Here is a 15,525-nt window from a genome sequence, read left to right as displayed (position 1 = left end):
ATCTGATAAAGGGGTCACGTGTGGAATTTATAAGAACTCTCAAACTGCAACAGTAAAAAGTTAACCTATTCACTTAGAAAATAGGCAAAAGACATGATGAGGTATTTCACCAGAAAGCATATATAAATGTCAAATAAGCACATGAAGACATATGCAACATCATAATCCAATTGTGAAATGCAAATTAGGATCACTATGAGCTATCACGGCATGCCTATCAAATCAAATCAATGAAAAATAATGACAATAATGAAAAATAATGCCAGTAAGAATATGGAAATACTAGATGTTTCACACATCACAGGTGGTGATGTTAAGTGTTATGGTCACTCTGAAAAATAGTTTGCAGATTCTCAAAAAGAACTAAACATTCACTTACTAATCAACCTAGCAATCATCCTCCTGGACATTTAACTCAGAGAAATGCAACTTTATGTCCACAAAGGAACCTGCATACAGTTGTTCATAGCGGTGTTATATGTAACCGATAAGAACTGGAAATAACTGAAAATGTCCTACAATAGGTGAGTGATTCAACAAACTGTGTACCTCCAAACTAGAAACATAACTTGGCAGTAAAAAAGCAACAAACTATTGATACACGCAGCAACTTGGCTTGATTACAGGAAAGTGCACTGATTAGGGGGAATAAAGTCAATCTCAAAGAGTCACATACTGCATGATTTCATTTATATAACATTGAAGTTACAAGCTATTACAGGTTACAAGCTTAGTTTATTCTCTGCATTAGATTTGCATGATTTACTTGTCTGTGTCTCTGTTCGATGTCATCTCCAGTGCCAATGTCATCCTTTAATAAATGAACAGTTGCCAGGGTTTAACGATGCTAGAGGGAGGAGGTTAGTAGTATTGTAAAGGGGTAGCCCTGGGAGATCCGTGTGGTAATGAAATAGTCCTATATCTTGATTGAAGTGGTGCTTATCAAATCTAAACATATGGTAAAAGGACATAGAATTATGTATACATTTTTTATCGTTGTCAATCAACTCCTTAGTTTTGATGATGTAATCGCTGGGGAAACCAGGTAAAGGATACACATAACCTCTGTACTATCCACCTCCGCACTATCCACCTCTGCAATTTCCTGTGAATTTGTAATTATTTCAAAATGAAAGTCTTAAAAAAAAAAATCCAGCTAACAAAAACAGAGAGAGAATGTGGTGTGTGCCTGTAATCCAGCTACTCAGGAGACTGAGGCAGGAGAATGGCTTGAACCCAGAAGGGGGAGGTTTGCAGTGACCCGACATGCCCCTGCACTCCAGCCTGGGCAACAGAGCGAGATTCAGTCTCAATAATAATAATAATAATTTTAAAAAGGGCAGGAATCCGATATATTAATTATACTCCTGCTGGATCCGTTTACTGCTTCCTTTATGCCCCAATTCTCATACTCTAGCACATAGATGGTTTCTATTACAGTTACAACTCCATCAGATATCAAACCTGGGTCCGCACCAATGTCATCTGTGAAATCCCAGTGTTTAGCACAACAGTGCATATTAAGAGTTAAATACAGGTCGGTGAATGGATGAGCTATACTCCAATAAATTGTACATTCATTTTAAGAAGTGGAAGAATTGGATTTAATCATTCCGCAATGTATACACATATCAAAAGTTTACATTGTACACCGTAAATATATATAATCTGTCATTTGTCAATTAAAATATTTAAAAGAAATAAGTGGAAGAATGTATTAGTGAATAACTTCAGATAATAGCTATGGGAGTTTGGTATCTTTCTAGGAAATATTTTGATGAATGAAAGCACCCACGTTTTAATGACCAGAGTATCTTACTGAGAACGTTCTCACGCTAGCTGTCCTGGTTCCTTCCCCAAACTGAACAATTCCAAGACTTGCCAGCAGGGGGAGAGCAACTCCTTAGAATTGGCCTCTAACTACATACTACCCTGCATATATATAACGTTGAAATTCCTGTGTTCAGTTTTATCTAATGTATAGAGTTAACAATGTTTCTGAAGTGACAATTGTATTTATTGCTGTTGTTTTTAGTATTGCTACGAAACATAGTCATAACAAACTTGCAAATTCTCCATCTCCAGTCAGGATTTACCATTTTATGCTGTCAACACGTCCTCCTCTTCCACCTCATTAAAAAAAAAAATTGTGGTTAACCACAATTTTTTAAAAACCCACATAAAATAAAATTTGCCATCTTAAACACTTGTAATGATGTGGTTTAGAAGTGTTAACATTGTTGTGCAACAGATCTGTAGAACTCTTTCATCTTGTAAAAGTGAAAATCTACACCCATTAGCTCCCCATTCTCCCAGTTCCTTGTAAGCACTATTCTACTTTCCATTTCTAGAAATTTGACTCCTTTGGATGCCTTATGTAAGTAGAATCATACTTTGTCTTTTTGTGAATGGCTTATTTTACTTAGCATAATGTCCTCAAGGTTCATCCATGTTGTAGCATGTGTGAGAACTTCCTTCTTTTATAAGGCTGAATAATATTCTATAAATATCCCACATTTTATTTCTTCATTTATCTGTCAATGGCCACTTGGGTTGTCTCCACCCTCTGGCTACTGTGAACAATGCTGTGAACATGGGTATGCATCTACTATGTCCTTTGAAGTATGGAAGCAATATGCTCACTCAAATGACTTCTGCCCCAATTCTACTTTTTTTTTTTTTTTGAGATGGAGTTTCACTCTTTTCGCCCAGGCTGGATTGCAGTGGTGCGATCTTGTCTCACCGCAACCTCTGCCTCCTGGGTTCAAGCAATTCTCCTGCCTCAGCCTCCTAAGTAGCTGGGATTACAGGCATGAGCCACCACGCCCAGCTAATTTTGTATTTTTAGTACAGATGGGGTTTCTCCATGTTGGTCAGGCTGGTCTTGAACTGCCAACCTCAGATGATCCACCCACCTCAGCCTCTCAAAGTGCTGGGATTACAGGCGAGAGCCACCGCGCCCTGCCTCAATTCTTTATTTTTTTGAGACAGGGTCTTACTCTGTTTCCAAACTGGAGTGCAGTGGTATGATCATGGCTCACTACAGCCTCAAACTCCTGGGCTCAAGGGATCCTCCCACCTCAGCCTCCTAAGTAGCTGGGACTATAGGTGCACACCACTCTATGTATGGCTAATTTGTTTTTGTATCTTTTGTAGACATGGAATCTTGCTTTGGCACTTAGGCTGTGTCTCAATTATTAAAATTCACAAACAACTGATGGAAAGAAGTAAAACTGGACCTATTATTCTCTGAAATGTTAGATTTATGTCAATTGTATTTCTCAAAGTGTAGATCACTAGCCTCAGAATTACCTAGTGTGTATTTACAAGGAAGAGCTACAGACTGTTGTGAGAGTGATGGGCAGGATTCTATCCATCAGTAGGGTTTACTGAGTTTTACAGACTGTAATGGTAGAGAACCACAGCCTCAAGCCAAGTTTCCCCAAGCAGACCGTAATTAGGTTCACCCAATCCAAGGGAGAGAGGCCAAAGTGGCTTTAAAATGACACATTGTATTATAAGAATGAGCATAGCAGAAGAGTGGCTTATACTCCCTCTTAATTGGAGAAACAGCTAAACCTCCTGAAATAAACAGGAGATTCTGAATGTGAGAAGTAGAGCCAGAATTGGCTCTGAATTCTGCCCCAGCCTTTCAGAATCCTGATTTTTTTCTCACTAATTCCCTCAAATATGAAGAAAAGCAAATTGACTATATAGGTTTACCTGTTCCTTTTCCTGAATACTTTGGGATGGAAATCAGTTGTCTTATTTAGCTAATGCTACATAACAAATCATATGTCTATTTATTGGCTTTGCACAAGTTCCTATTTTTCACGATTCTGTGGCTTGTCTAGGCTCATATAGGTTGTCCTTCTTATGGGCTTTTCTGGGGTCACTTGTGCCGCAGCAGTCATCTGGCAGCTCTATTGGGACCGGAGGGCATAAAATGGCCTTACTCTCTCATGTGGGGCCTTGGTGCTGGCTGTGAGCCTGGGCCTCTCTACTGGGTGGTCTCTCATCATTCAAGTAGTTTAACCTGAGCTTTTTTTCATAGTGGTAGGAGTTCCATTTTTGGAACCTAAAGCAGAAGCTGCAAAACCTCCTAAGGATGCCTTATAAAATGCAAAATGTCACTTCTGCCATATTCTATTGGCCAAAGCAAGTCCCAAGGCTAGCCTACATTCAGAGGATGTGGAAACAGGCTCTGCCTATTGATGGGGGAGCAGCAAAGTCACTGCAAAGGAGCATGCAGGATGGAAAGATAAAACAAGCACTACGGAAAATGGTAACATGATGGGAAAACTGGTGAAACAAGGAAAGGGAAAACACAGGCCAGGGACAGTGGCATGCACCTGTAGTCCCAGCTACTTGGGAGGCTGAGGCAGGAGGATGACTTGAGCACAAGAAAAAAGTAATAGAAAACAGAGTTGACAGAGATGTGGTATCTCCTGGGTAGGTGATAAATAAATGGGCCAAAGTACAAGAGCACTCAACACAGGAATTATTTATACCTCAAATGAAGAGAAACTTCATATGAGACACAATTTCAGAAGAGTAAAACAGCCCAGATATCACGGAAAGTCTGAGGACAACCTCAATCCATCCTTTCTTCTACCCCTAACCTTCCTTTGGGCTTCAGAAAAGTTGATAAGTTACAAAATGTTCCTCCCTGACACTGCAGTTTAAAAGAAGAAACAAACAACTCAGACACAATTTGGAAGATGGTCACTTATCCGTCTCAGAGTGAAATAGGATGTCGATCATGAATGGCATAAAAAGAAATGGCATTAAACTCAGTAAAAATACTATAGGGTTAAAACAAGGAAACAAAGAAAGGAAGAGAGGGAACAAGGAAGGATGGAATAAAAGAAGGAAGAAGGGAAGAAAGAAATGGAGGGAGAGAGGAAGGGAGAAAGGAAAGGCTCATTCCACCTGCTCCACTTACAAGAAAATATAGGGGAAAATATAGGGGATAAAAAATAAGAATAAACACTGAAAAAACTGCTTCATGTTATATAACAGGTTGATAGGAAGGAACATAAATCCAATAAATAAAAATAAGCTCAAAGAAGAAATGATAAAACAACAGAAGGAGATTTTAAAACAGGGAATAGCAGGTCCCAAAAAATAAAAATGTAGAAATAATAAACTACAAATAGCAGGTAAGACAATAAGTGTTGATAAAAAAATGAAAGCAATGGGATATATAGGAATGTTTGAGATAATCACAGTGATGAAAAATATTTTTAAAAGAGATTAATGCAATAATCAAGAAGCTAACAAAAAAGACAGAACGTTAACTGTCGTGGGTTGCATGGATGCTTGTTATTTTCTTCCTTATACTTTACAGTATTATTTTTTAATTTTCAAAATAAAAATAAAATCTGTCCATTGGAAAATCACTATTATTTTTTAAAGGGAGGTTATGGGAGGTGGGGAGGTGTTGGGAGGGGGTCAGAAACAGACATATAAAAAAGGGAGAGCTTAGTAAGGAAATAAGCACAGAAAATATAAACCAAGCACTTATTAGTCCTGTCCCACAGTAAGAAGAGAAGCCTGAGAGAGCCAGAGGGAACAAAAGGAATGAGGTAAAGACAATAGAAAAATGGAAGGAAAAGAGCATATTCAAGAAGAGAGACGGAAGCAGTGCAGAGGTGGGAATTACAGGGCTGTGTGTGTGTGTGTGTGTGTGTGTGTGTGTGTGTGTGTGTGTGCGTGTATGAGAAACAAAGCCTTGAAGGAAGTGAGGTGTCAGGTGTGAAAGAAAAAGAGTCACACTTCCTCTATGAAGAACTAGAAAGAAGGTCAGCAGGTGTGAACTCAGAAATGCTTGAAAGTGGAAAAGAAGGCCGGGCGCGGTGGCTCAAGCCTGTAATCCCAGCACTTTGGGAGGCCGAGACGGGCGGATCACGAGGTCAGGAGATCGAGACCATCCTGGCTAACAAGGTGAAACCCCATCTCAACTAAAAAATACAAAAAAATAACTAGCCGGGCGTGGTGGCGGCGCCTGTAGTCCCAGCTACTCGGGAGGCTGAGGCAGGAGAACGGCGTAAACCCGGGAGGCGGAGCTTGCAGTGAGCTGAGATCCGGCCACTGCATCCCAGCCTGGGCGACAGAGCGAGACTCCCTCTCAAAAAAAAAAAAAAAAAAAAAAAGAAAGTGGAAAAGAAGATGATAAAATACAAATGTCTTGTGCAGTGCAGCAGAATTCAAGCCAGAGCGAGTCTTTTGGAAATCTGTTAACATCGCTGTCGCAAACAGCAATACAATGAGGGGATATCACGTATTCACCATGAAACTGCACCTAATCAATGTCATTAGGTACTGGATACTTTCTGCTGTTTGTACACTTACTATCGTATATATAGAGATGGGTAAAGATACTTCAAGAACTTTAGGACATTTAAAAATATCTTTTGCCTAAATGAATTTTACTGATCACTTCTTCCAGGTTATAAAAGTAGTTCATTATAGAGGAATAAGAATGTGAGAATCATCCTAAATCCCACCACTCAGATGTAGTAACTGTGAGCATTTTAGTGCATTAAGTTCCAGAGAGAAGAATAAGAGGGAAGAAACTGAAGACGGGAGATAAGGAAGCAGAGAAAGAGGAGTGGAAGGAAGAAAGGAAGAAAAAGAGATTCCATTTTTTCACTCATCAAAATGGATATATTATCATAAATAAGAGCTGTCATTTTCAATTAAGATATTGTGAAGTTTTCTACTTTACAAAATTAAATAAACATCAAATTTTTTATCGTTAGTAAATTAAACATCAAATTGTTTTAATGTATTGTCACATAAATATACTGTATTGTTACCATTTCACCAATAAAAATAAACCATTTTGATTAAACTTCACTTTGTATTTTTGTAAAAATATACAATAGTTTCTTCTGAATAAATGTGAAGAACTGAAATATGAGTCATAGTTGAACAAGCATTAGAGTTTTGGAACACAATTATCAAATCGCCCTCAGATATGTCACAGCACCTTATGACACAAGATGTCCCCAAAGTATGACTGTCTATAATTGCACCTTCACGACACTGGAGATCTGCATCTTTTAAATCTTTTCCCATGTGGTAAGCACAAAAATATGTCACTTGTTTATCTCTGATTCAATTAATAAACTAAAACATTTTTATGTATCTGTTAGCTCTTTGCGTTTGTTTCCTGTGAACATCTTAATTTCATCTTGTGCCCATTTTTCATTTAGTTAAAAGTTAAAAGAGTTAACTTTTATTGATTTTGTTTTCAAGTGTTCTTTTTTACTGATAATATTTCATGTTGTTAGCACACTATTAATAAATTTATTTCAATAACTGGTTTAGAATGCAACTACTGATGGTATAGAACTTAACGAAAGAACAGCAGCATTTTCAATGTGCTTTCAAAGGAGACAATATAATATATTATTTAAATATATAAGCTTTGCCAAGTCCTGCGTTCAAATTCTCTCTTGGATAATGTAAATCATTTAGCACAATGTCTGGAACAAAACAGGCACCCAGTAAATGATAGCTATGATTATTTTCATGTTTGTATTTGATCTATTTCAGAGATATCTTGGTTATCACAGTATTACTGATTCATTGGGTCTATGAAAATTTATGTTCCATATTTTAGTTTCACTGTCAACTTTCCATCAGACACCTGATGGATGGGATGATTTGTTTACCTCTAATTCACTTCACTACTATCTTAGCCAATGCTAAACTCCATTGCCCTGAATTTCAAAGACAGGAGGGAGGGTGAAAAAATGTCTCTCCTCTTTGGTAAAGTGTGTGAAAATTGCCCAAAATCGATTTGTTCCAGATGCCCCGGTGTGTTTGCTACTGGGGTGGTAACACCAGTAACACCGACGTTCTTTTCCTCACAGCAGAAGGTGGTACCTGGAGTTGAGGGATGTGAGAACCAAGAGGCACTCCCCTGCATCTCCACCTTTGCCGGTGAATGTTTGTGAGAGCTGGTCGCTGGAGAAACACCATGTGCTTTGTAGAGAGGTTTTCATTTGAGATGTCAAAGCTGAAAAGCTCGTGCTTTCCCTTCAGCTCACCAGGCAGCAGACTTTCCACAGGACAGATTAACTGAAACAATTGTGAATGGCTCTTGAAAAGTATTCTTATTCTTTTATTATTATTTTTAAAAATTCTGCTTTGTGCACTGGGATGATATCTATAAAGGAACTCTTTCAAAAAATATCCCATTGAAAGTGTCAACTAGCACTTAACAGCTAGGGAGGCAAGGAATAATTACTGTGAAATTGTCCTCTGGCTGTATTTCTATAACCTCTTATTCCTTAGCTATCTTTTTTTTTTTTTTTTTGTTTGTTTGTTTTTTAATGAGATGGAGTCTCGCTCTGTCGCCCAGGCTGGAGTTCCTTAGCTATCTCAAGTGGATGTTTGCTATGATTGTACCTTTGGTTTTCATTCATCTGGACATTTTTTACTGAGCAACTCCTATGTGCCAGATATTATGCTAGAAATAACAGATGGATTTGGAGACATGACTGATATGGTTTGGATGTTTTCCCCCCTCCAGATCTCATGTTGAAATACGACATTCGATGCCAGAGATGGGCCTGGTGGGAGGTGTTTTGGTCATGGAAGTGGATCCCTCATGAATGGCTCTGTCCTTGCGATAATGAATTCTCACCTTATGAGCTCACACAAGACCTACCGTTTAAAAGAGCTTGACACCTCCCTGTCTCTCTTACTCCCTCTCTTGCCACGTGACATGCTGGCTCACCCTTTGCCTTCTGCTATGATTGGAAGCTCTCCGGGCCTCACAAGAAGCCAAGCAGATGCTGGCACCATGCTTACATAGCCTGCAGAGCTGTGAAGCAAATAAACCTCTTTTCTTTTTAAATTACCCAGTTGTGGGTATTCCTGTATAGCAATGCAAATAGACAAACACAGTGACGATAAACACACGAAAAGGAATCTATCTCTGAAGAACTATATGCCAATATGGTTTGGGTCTGTGTCCCCACCCAACTCTCATGTCAAATTGTAATTCTCACTGTTAGAGGAAGGCCCTGGGAGGAGGTGACTGGATCATGGGGGCAGACTTCCATTTCTTGTTCTCATGATAATGAGTGAGTTCTTATGACATCTGGTTTTAAAGTATGTAGCCCATCCCCTTATGCTCTTGCTCTCTCCTGCTGGCCATGTGAATATGTGCTTTCTTCCCCTTCACCTTCTGCCATGATTGTAAGTTTCCTGAGGCCTTTCGAGAAGCAGAAGCCTGTGCAGCCTGCAGAACTGTGAGCCAATTAAACAACCTCTTTTCTTTATAAATTACCCAGTCTCAGGTATATCTTTATAGCAGTGTGAGAATGGACTAATACAGATTCTAAAATGCTAAATGAGAGTTACAGTCACTGAAAAAAAAAATCCCACAGTATTGAGCTATCGCCCTGTGAAACTGCCTTTGCAAAGATTATGACAGTGAGAGAAATCTAATGTGGCTGACTCTATCTTGTTTCTAGCCTCACAGGCTGGCTGTCTTCACTCAATTCAGTGAAGCAAATTTGTGACTTCCTCAATTGTCCCTATAGATAACGTCACTATTGTAGAACTTAAGATTGATCTTTTGATAAATTTTTCTGATTTTTGTGTTCTGGCAACTGACTGACTTCACCTGGACCCATGACTCATAACTTAACCAGTCCTGTGGTCTCCCACTCAGAGGTGGACTCAGTGCATGAGGACTGTTTTCACACCCCTATGATTGCCTCCCCAACCAATCAGCAGTATCCATTCCCCAGTCCCATGCTTACTAAGCTGTCCTTGAAAAACCCTAATCTCTGAGCCACGTGGCAAGCCTAATATTAATTAAATGCTTTGTTTACTGCAATGTCACAATCTCAGTGAACTGGTTTTGTCTAGTCACTGGGCAGGAAGAACCCAGCTGGTGATTACACTTGTGAAACAGCACTCTTGGGACACATAAATCTCATTAGGGTTACAGTTTTCAGGAATATGCTCACAGTATGCAGTCTAAGAAAATGTAACTGATGTTGACCTAAAAGAAGAAACTGAACCAAACTTAATACAAGCAGAGTTTATTTGGGCCAGTTTTGAGAGTTGTAATCCAGGGACATGGATTCAAGTTTGCCCTGAATATGTGCTCCAATTAGCAGCAGTTACAAGTAGGTTTTTGAAGGACAAAAGAGACTGTTCTTAAATTGTTTACCAATTAGTTACATCAAAATAACATAAGCTATTGACTTGCTGTACATTGTTCTTTGCATCACAAACTCCAGGTACGTGAGGATAATGAGTGAGGCAACTAATGAGTAATGAAATGACTTTAAACAACTGCCCCCAGGCATGGAGGGAGGTGGGTGGTAAGAATAAAGTCTCGCACTCACATCTCTGGGCCTAATAAATTCTACATGCCTCACACAGCTCAGGCTGCCCTGAGCTATTTTTCTTTTCTCACAGGATCACAGGCTGGGAAATGTTTAGGTGGCGCAGTTTCTCTGGGCTTTCCAATTTCCTTAAGAGGTTGGTGTTCTCTGTAGGATAAGATCTTGCCAGGTCCCTGGAAGCCCCAAGTGGAAGCTAACAATCCTCTTATACCTATAACCACACCACCTTGAAATTATTTTATTTCATGTTAAGCTTGCAAAGATTGCTTTTAGCAAGTTGTGTATTTGGATTTGGAGTCTGCGTTCTGGGTAAAATTTCTTAATAGGCCACAGTGCCATCTAACAACATAGTGTGGGGGTTATGGAATAATCAACTGCATTACACATCTGTAGTTGTATTGCAACCATAATACATAACAAGAACTAGACTGAGTGCATGTACTGTCTGTTACCTCCAATGTTGGGAAAGTCTGACCACATGACCAATGGATCCTAAGGATATGGCTTTGGGCTGGACCTTGAAATAGAGGTAACACATTGATGAGAGCACCAAGGGGGTAGGCATCCCGTCTGCCCTGTTCTCCAACTTAACCCAATGCCTGACACAGAGTAAGCACAGCTTTGAAATCTACTGTCAACCCTGAGCTGGGAAAATCTATTCCAGTGCCAATGTCTTCAAGTGTGCTATTGAGTAAAACTGCAGAGACAGCTTATGAACAAGTACACAGACAAAAGACCCACAGATTTACCATCTTGTTTCTGTTTGGACCTTAATACAAGTGGTTAACTCTCCAGACAGTGACACTGTCTCAAGATATAGAATATAACAGAGAATCCAAAATTGTAGGTATCATCAGTTTTTTTTTTTTTTTTTTTTTTTTTGAGACGGAGTCTCGCTCTGTCGCCCAGGCTGCAGTGCAGTGGCGTGATCTCAACTCACTGCAAGCTCCGCCTCCCAGGTACAAGCCATTCTCCTGCCTCAGCCTCCCCAGTAGCAGGGACTACAGGCACCTGCCACCACACCCGGCTAGTGTTTTTTGTTTCTTTTTTTTGTATTTTTAGTAGAGATGGGGTTTCACTGTGTTAGCCAGGATGGTCTCGATCTCCTGACCTTGTGATCTGCCCACCTTGGCCTCCCAAAGTGCTGGGATTACAGGTTGAGCCACCGCGCCTGCCCAGTGATATTTACTATAAAAATTTGAACAAGATCCATTCATTGGACTGAGAAAATTTCAGTCTCATTTAAAATCCTTTAGAATTTTTAGTAAGTTATAAACTTTCAGTTCGGAGATCCCTGTTTTATTTCCTTTATGTCACAGCCAGTACAATGCCATCTAAGTAAATGCATACATTTTTTGACAGTGAAAAATATCTAAACACTGTGGGGCAAAACTATGAGACACTGTATGAGACACTGTAAAAAATTTATTTCCTATATATTTCTTCAATTGTTTTGTATCTCTACTATGTGAAAGCCAAAGTATATTCCATTCTGAGTTCTGAATTTCTGATATATCATTTAAAATATGTAATTTTAATTAAAATCCTAAAACTATCCCTTGAATCGAGAATTTACAGGCAAGTAAAAAGTTAAATTTAAAACAATAGCATTGGGTAGGATGAAAGAGATTTCTTTTATGTTCCTTCCTTTTGACATCCCATGAGCATAATGCCTCTTCCAGGGATTCTTCCATTTCAAGTAGACTAAAATGTACTTCACGTATCTATGGGTTCTGGTATGAATATGATTTCTAGTAAACATTTTTTTGTTCAGTCACTATAATGGAGAGAATAAATACAAAAATTTCACATTAAAAGAATCTACAGAAGTGCCAAGTTTGGTTCCAGACCATTCTAAAGAATATATATGCCTGTCATTTATTTTTACTTGGAAGTATGATTAAATATAATTAAAATACCAAGAACAAAGATATAGGTCACAGATCAGGAATGTTTACTCTATGAACCTGAAATGAACCCGCCTTTTAACATTACAGCTGTGGTTAACTGTCAACAACCCTTGGACTCAGTTTCACGCCTGCAGAGAAGCACCCTCGGCCGTGACCCTACCCATCCTCCACACACACACAGCCACAAAGGAAAGCACCCAGGGTTCCGTATATATGTTTTATTTGAACATCCACATTTCTTAGCTTAGAGACAATTATATTCCGTACACTTTTCTTCTCTCTCTCTTACAATATTTAGACTGGCCAAAAACCAGGGAAAATGTCCTTGGCTTCAGTCATTATGAAATTTTACTTAATGCTTATGAAAGCACTCCTGTGATAAGCTTCAGCATGAAGTGTAATCACCACATTCAGTTTCAAAGTTCAAAGGCCCATTCCTATGATGGGTAAACACCTACCACAGTACAAAGAAGGAAAGTGACTGTGGGTAATGGCAGAGGAAAAGTGAAGGCGGTAACAACTTCTCCTAGAGGAGGGGATGGTCCCTGTTTCATGCCCATCTTGTCTCCTTAAATAGGAACGGCCAACAGGCCTAACAGTCCCTGAACTCTATGCAGCTACTTCCCTTGCTGGAACATGAGCATCTGCCTTCTTCTCCCTAAGGTTTGTCCTCTTTTCTCTGATTCTTGGAAACATTTTTAAGTTCTGCCAGGTTCTCTGTTCTTTCATGAATAAACTGATGGAAATTTTCTATGGAAGTTACTTACCTCACTTAAGAAGTAACAGTGGCTCACGCCTGTAATCCTAGCACTTTGGGAGGCCAAGGTGGGGGGATTGTCTGAGCTCAGGAGCTCGAGACTAGCCTGGGCAACACGGTGAAACCCCGTCTCTACTAAAATACAAAAACTTGGCCGGGCGTGGCGGTGTGCGCCTGTAATCCCAGCTACTCAGGAGGCTGAGGCAGGAGAATTGCTAGAACCTGGGAGGTGGAGGTTGCAGTGAGTCAAGATCATGCCACTGCACTCCAGCCTGGGCTACAGAGTGAGACTCCATTTCTTAAAAAAAAAAAAAAAAAAAAAAGAAGTACTGACTTGAGGCATGGCAGTAGAAATCAGGATAAGGTTTCACTTTGCATTTGAAAAGCTAAGAACAGCCTTTATTGGAGAAAGTAGGATAAAGACATTTCCATATATGTTCATGGGAATTTACCATTTAAATTTACCATTCAAATTTGAATTTACCATTCAAACTAGGGAGTAGAGATCAGTCACTTTTGCCATTTTATCAGTTTAAAACTCTTTCAAGAAAAGAAAGAAAGGAGGAATCTCTGCCAAGAAAACAAAAGAAAAAAGTACTACTGTGTAAGAACCACAGAAGAAAAGCTAAGTAGGAGCAGATGTGGGTGCTCTTTCCTTAAGAGTCAGCATAGAATGTAGAGAGTGACATTTTCTTTAAGAGCAGATTATTATAACAAAGCAAGAAAAAGTATATTTTACATAAGTTGGTCACAGTGACACTTGTAGAAAATATAAGTAGCTGTAAATGGGAAAATGTCAAAAATGTTCCATCCAAGGAATGTTAGAAGGTCCCTTCTTTGCCTTGCTCATCTGAAAAGTTCCAATTCACCCTACAAGCCTTAGCCCCAAGGCTGGGAAGCCACTGCCTCTACTACCAAGAAGAATCCAGAGTCTCTTTTGTGCTGCGTGGCACCCGTCCTGTGGCTTCATGATAACATCTATCACTCTTTAGGGATCATTTACACTTCTGCTGCCTCTTCTCCCTAAGACAGAGAAAACTGTCACTAGTTCTTTTTTGTATTCTTGGTGTCCAGCAAAGGGAATAGGCATCTATCTATCCATTTAATTAAGCTCTGCTAAGATGCTTTGAGTTAAATTGTGTATGTTTGTGTGCTGGAAGAATATATAAAAATCAGTGAGACACTTCTACAAAGACATAGTAGATATCCTTCTGCTAAATGCATATAAAAATCCTGGATATTATATTAAAACACAGCAAGACTCTGAACAGTACAGAGAAAACAGACAGGCTGGGAACATTGGGGCCCAAGGAACAACACTGTGATGAGTTCCTTGCGTTTTCTTTTCAGCTCATATATTTCCAACTTGGAGCTGAAAAAGTCAGCAACCTGGAAATGTCAACAAATGCAGGGGGAAAAAACCCTAAAAGAGTCCCGCTCTCTCTCCTGCCAAAGGACCAGAAAAGGGTAGCCAAGCAAGGGTAAAAATGGTTCTACTCCAACCAAACACCATGGAAAAAACCACAGCCCCACCCATACCAGCAAATGCTGAGTGGGGAGTCTAGACTTATACTCTCACCAAGCTGTAAAGAGGTGTCCCAGCTCCCCTATTTTTGTATTCTTAGTGTCCAGCAAAAGGGAACAGGCATCTATCCATTTAATTAAGCTCTGCTAAGATGCTTTGAGTTAAATTGTGTATGTTTGTGTGCTGGAAGAATACAACACCAGAGTGGTGTTGGAGAAGGCTGTGTAGGCCACTGGGAATTTCACTCTCACCTGGTGTAATGAAGCCCTTCCTGGTCACTCCTGTCCCATAGCATTAGTGGAGATTCCCAGGGTGCAGCACAAGGTGCCCTGCATATCCCAGTCAGGGAGGAATCAATAGAGGCCTAATGGGAAACTGAATTCTCACCTTGCTCAGTAGTAACAAGCGGACCCTGTCACTCAGTGTCAAGGGAGGCTGACTGGGGAACCTGGACTCCCAGCCACACCTGGTAATATTGAAGCAGTACTCCCAATTCCCCTGCTGTGGTGGTATCAGAGACAGTTGCCTAAAGCAGAAGGTTTAAATAAGACGCATAGTCTCAAAACATAATACCTAAAAATATCCAGGTTCCAATAAAAAATCATTTCACACACCAAGAAACAGGAAAATGCTTCTGAATGGAAAAAAGACCATCAGTAGATGCAAACAATGAGGTGACAGATGTTGGAATTATCTGATAAGGATTTTACAGCAGCCATTATAAAAATGCTTCAACGAGCAAGTATAAATGCACTTGAAACAAATGAAAATGTAGAAAGTCTCAGCAGAGACAGAAATTCTCAGCAAATAGAAGATATAAAGAAAAACCAAATGGACATTTTAGAAATAAAACACACAATAACTAAAATATAAAAATCAGGAATAAATGGGCTCAACAGCAGAACAGATTAGACAGAAGAAAGAATCACTGAACTTCGAGACAGAAGAATAGAA

The 15,525-nt window shown here is 39.5% G+C and overlaps 1 protein-coding gene across 1 annotated transcript in view; it reads right to left on the bottom strand.

The window, feature by feature from the left end:
• Positions 1–676: 676 nt before the first annotated feature.
• Positions 677–15,525, bottom strand: part of ENPP1 (ectonucleotide pyrophosphatase/phosphodiesterase 1) — a 97,292-nt gene continuing 82,443 nt past the window's right edge. Inside the window, exon 25 of the mRNA XM_065543410.2 lies at positions 677–948. Coding sequence (XP_065399482.1) covers positions 943–948 — 6 coding nt within the window. The 3' untranslated portion in view covers positions 677–942. The remainder of the gene's footprint in view (positions 949–15,525) is intronic.

This window comes from Macaca fascicularis, chromosome 4 (genome assembly GCF_037993035.2).
Source record: "Macaca fascicularis isolate 582-1 chromosome 4, T2T-MFA8v1.1".
In the NCBI taxonomy this organism is placed as follows: domain Eukaryota; kingdom Metazoa; phylum Chordata; class Mammalia; order Primates; family Cercopithecidae; genus Macaca; species Macaca fascicularis.
Note: the sequence above shows the minus strand (reverse complement) of the source record. Positions and strands in the feature narration are given on the sequence as shown.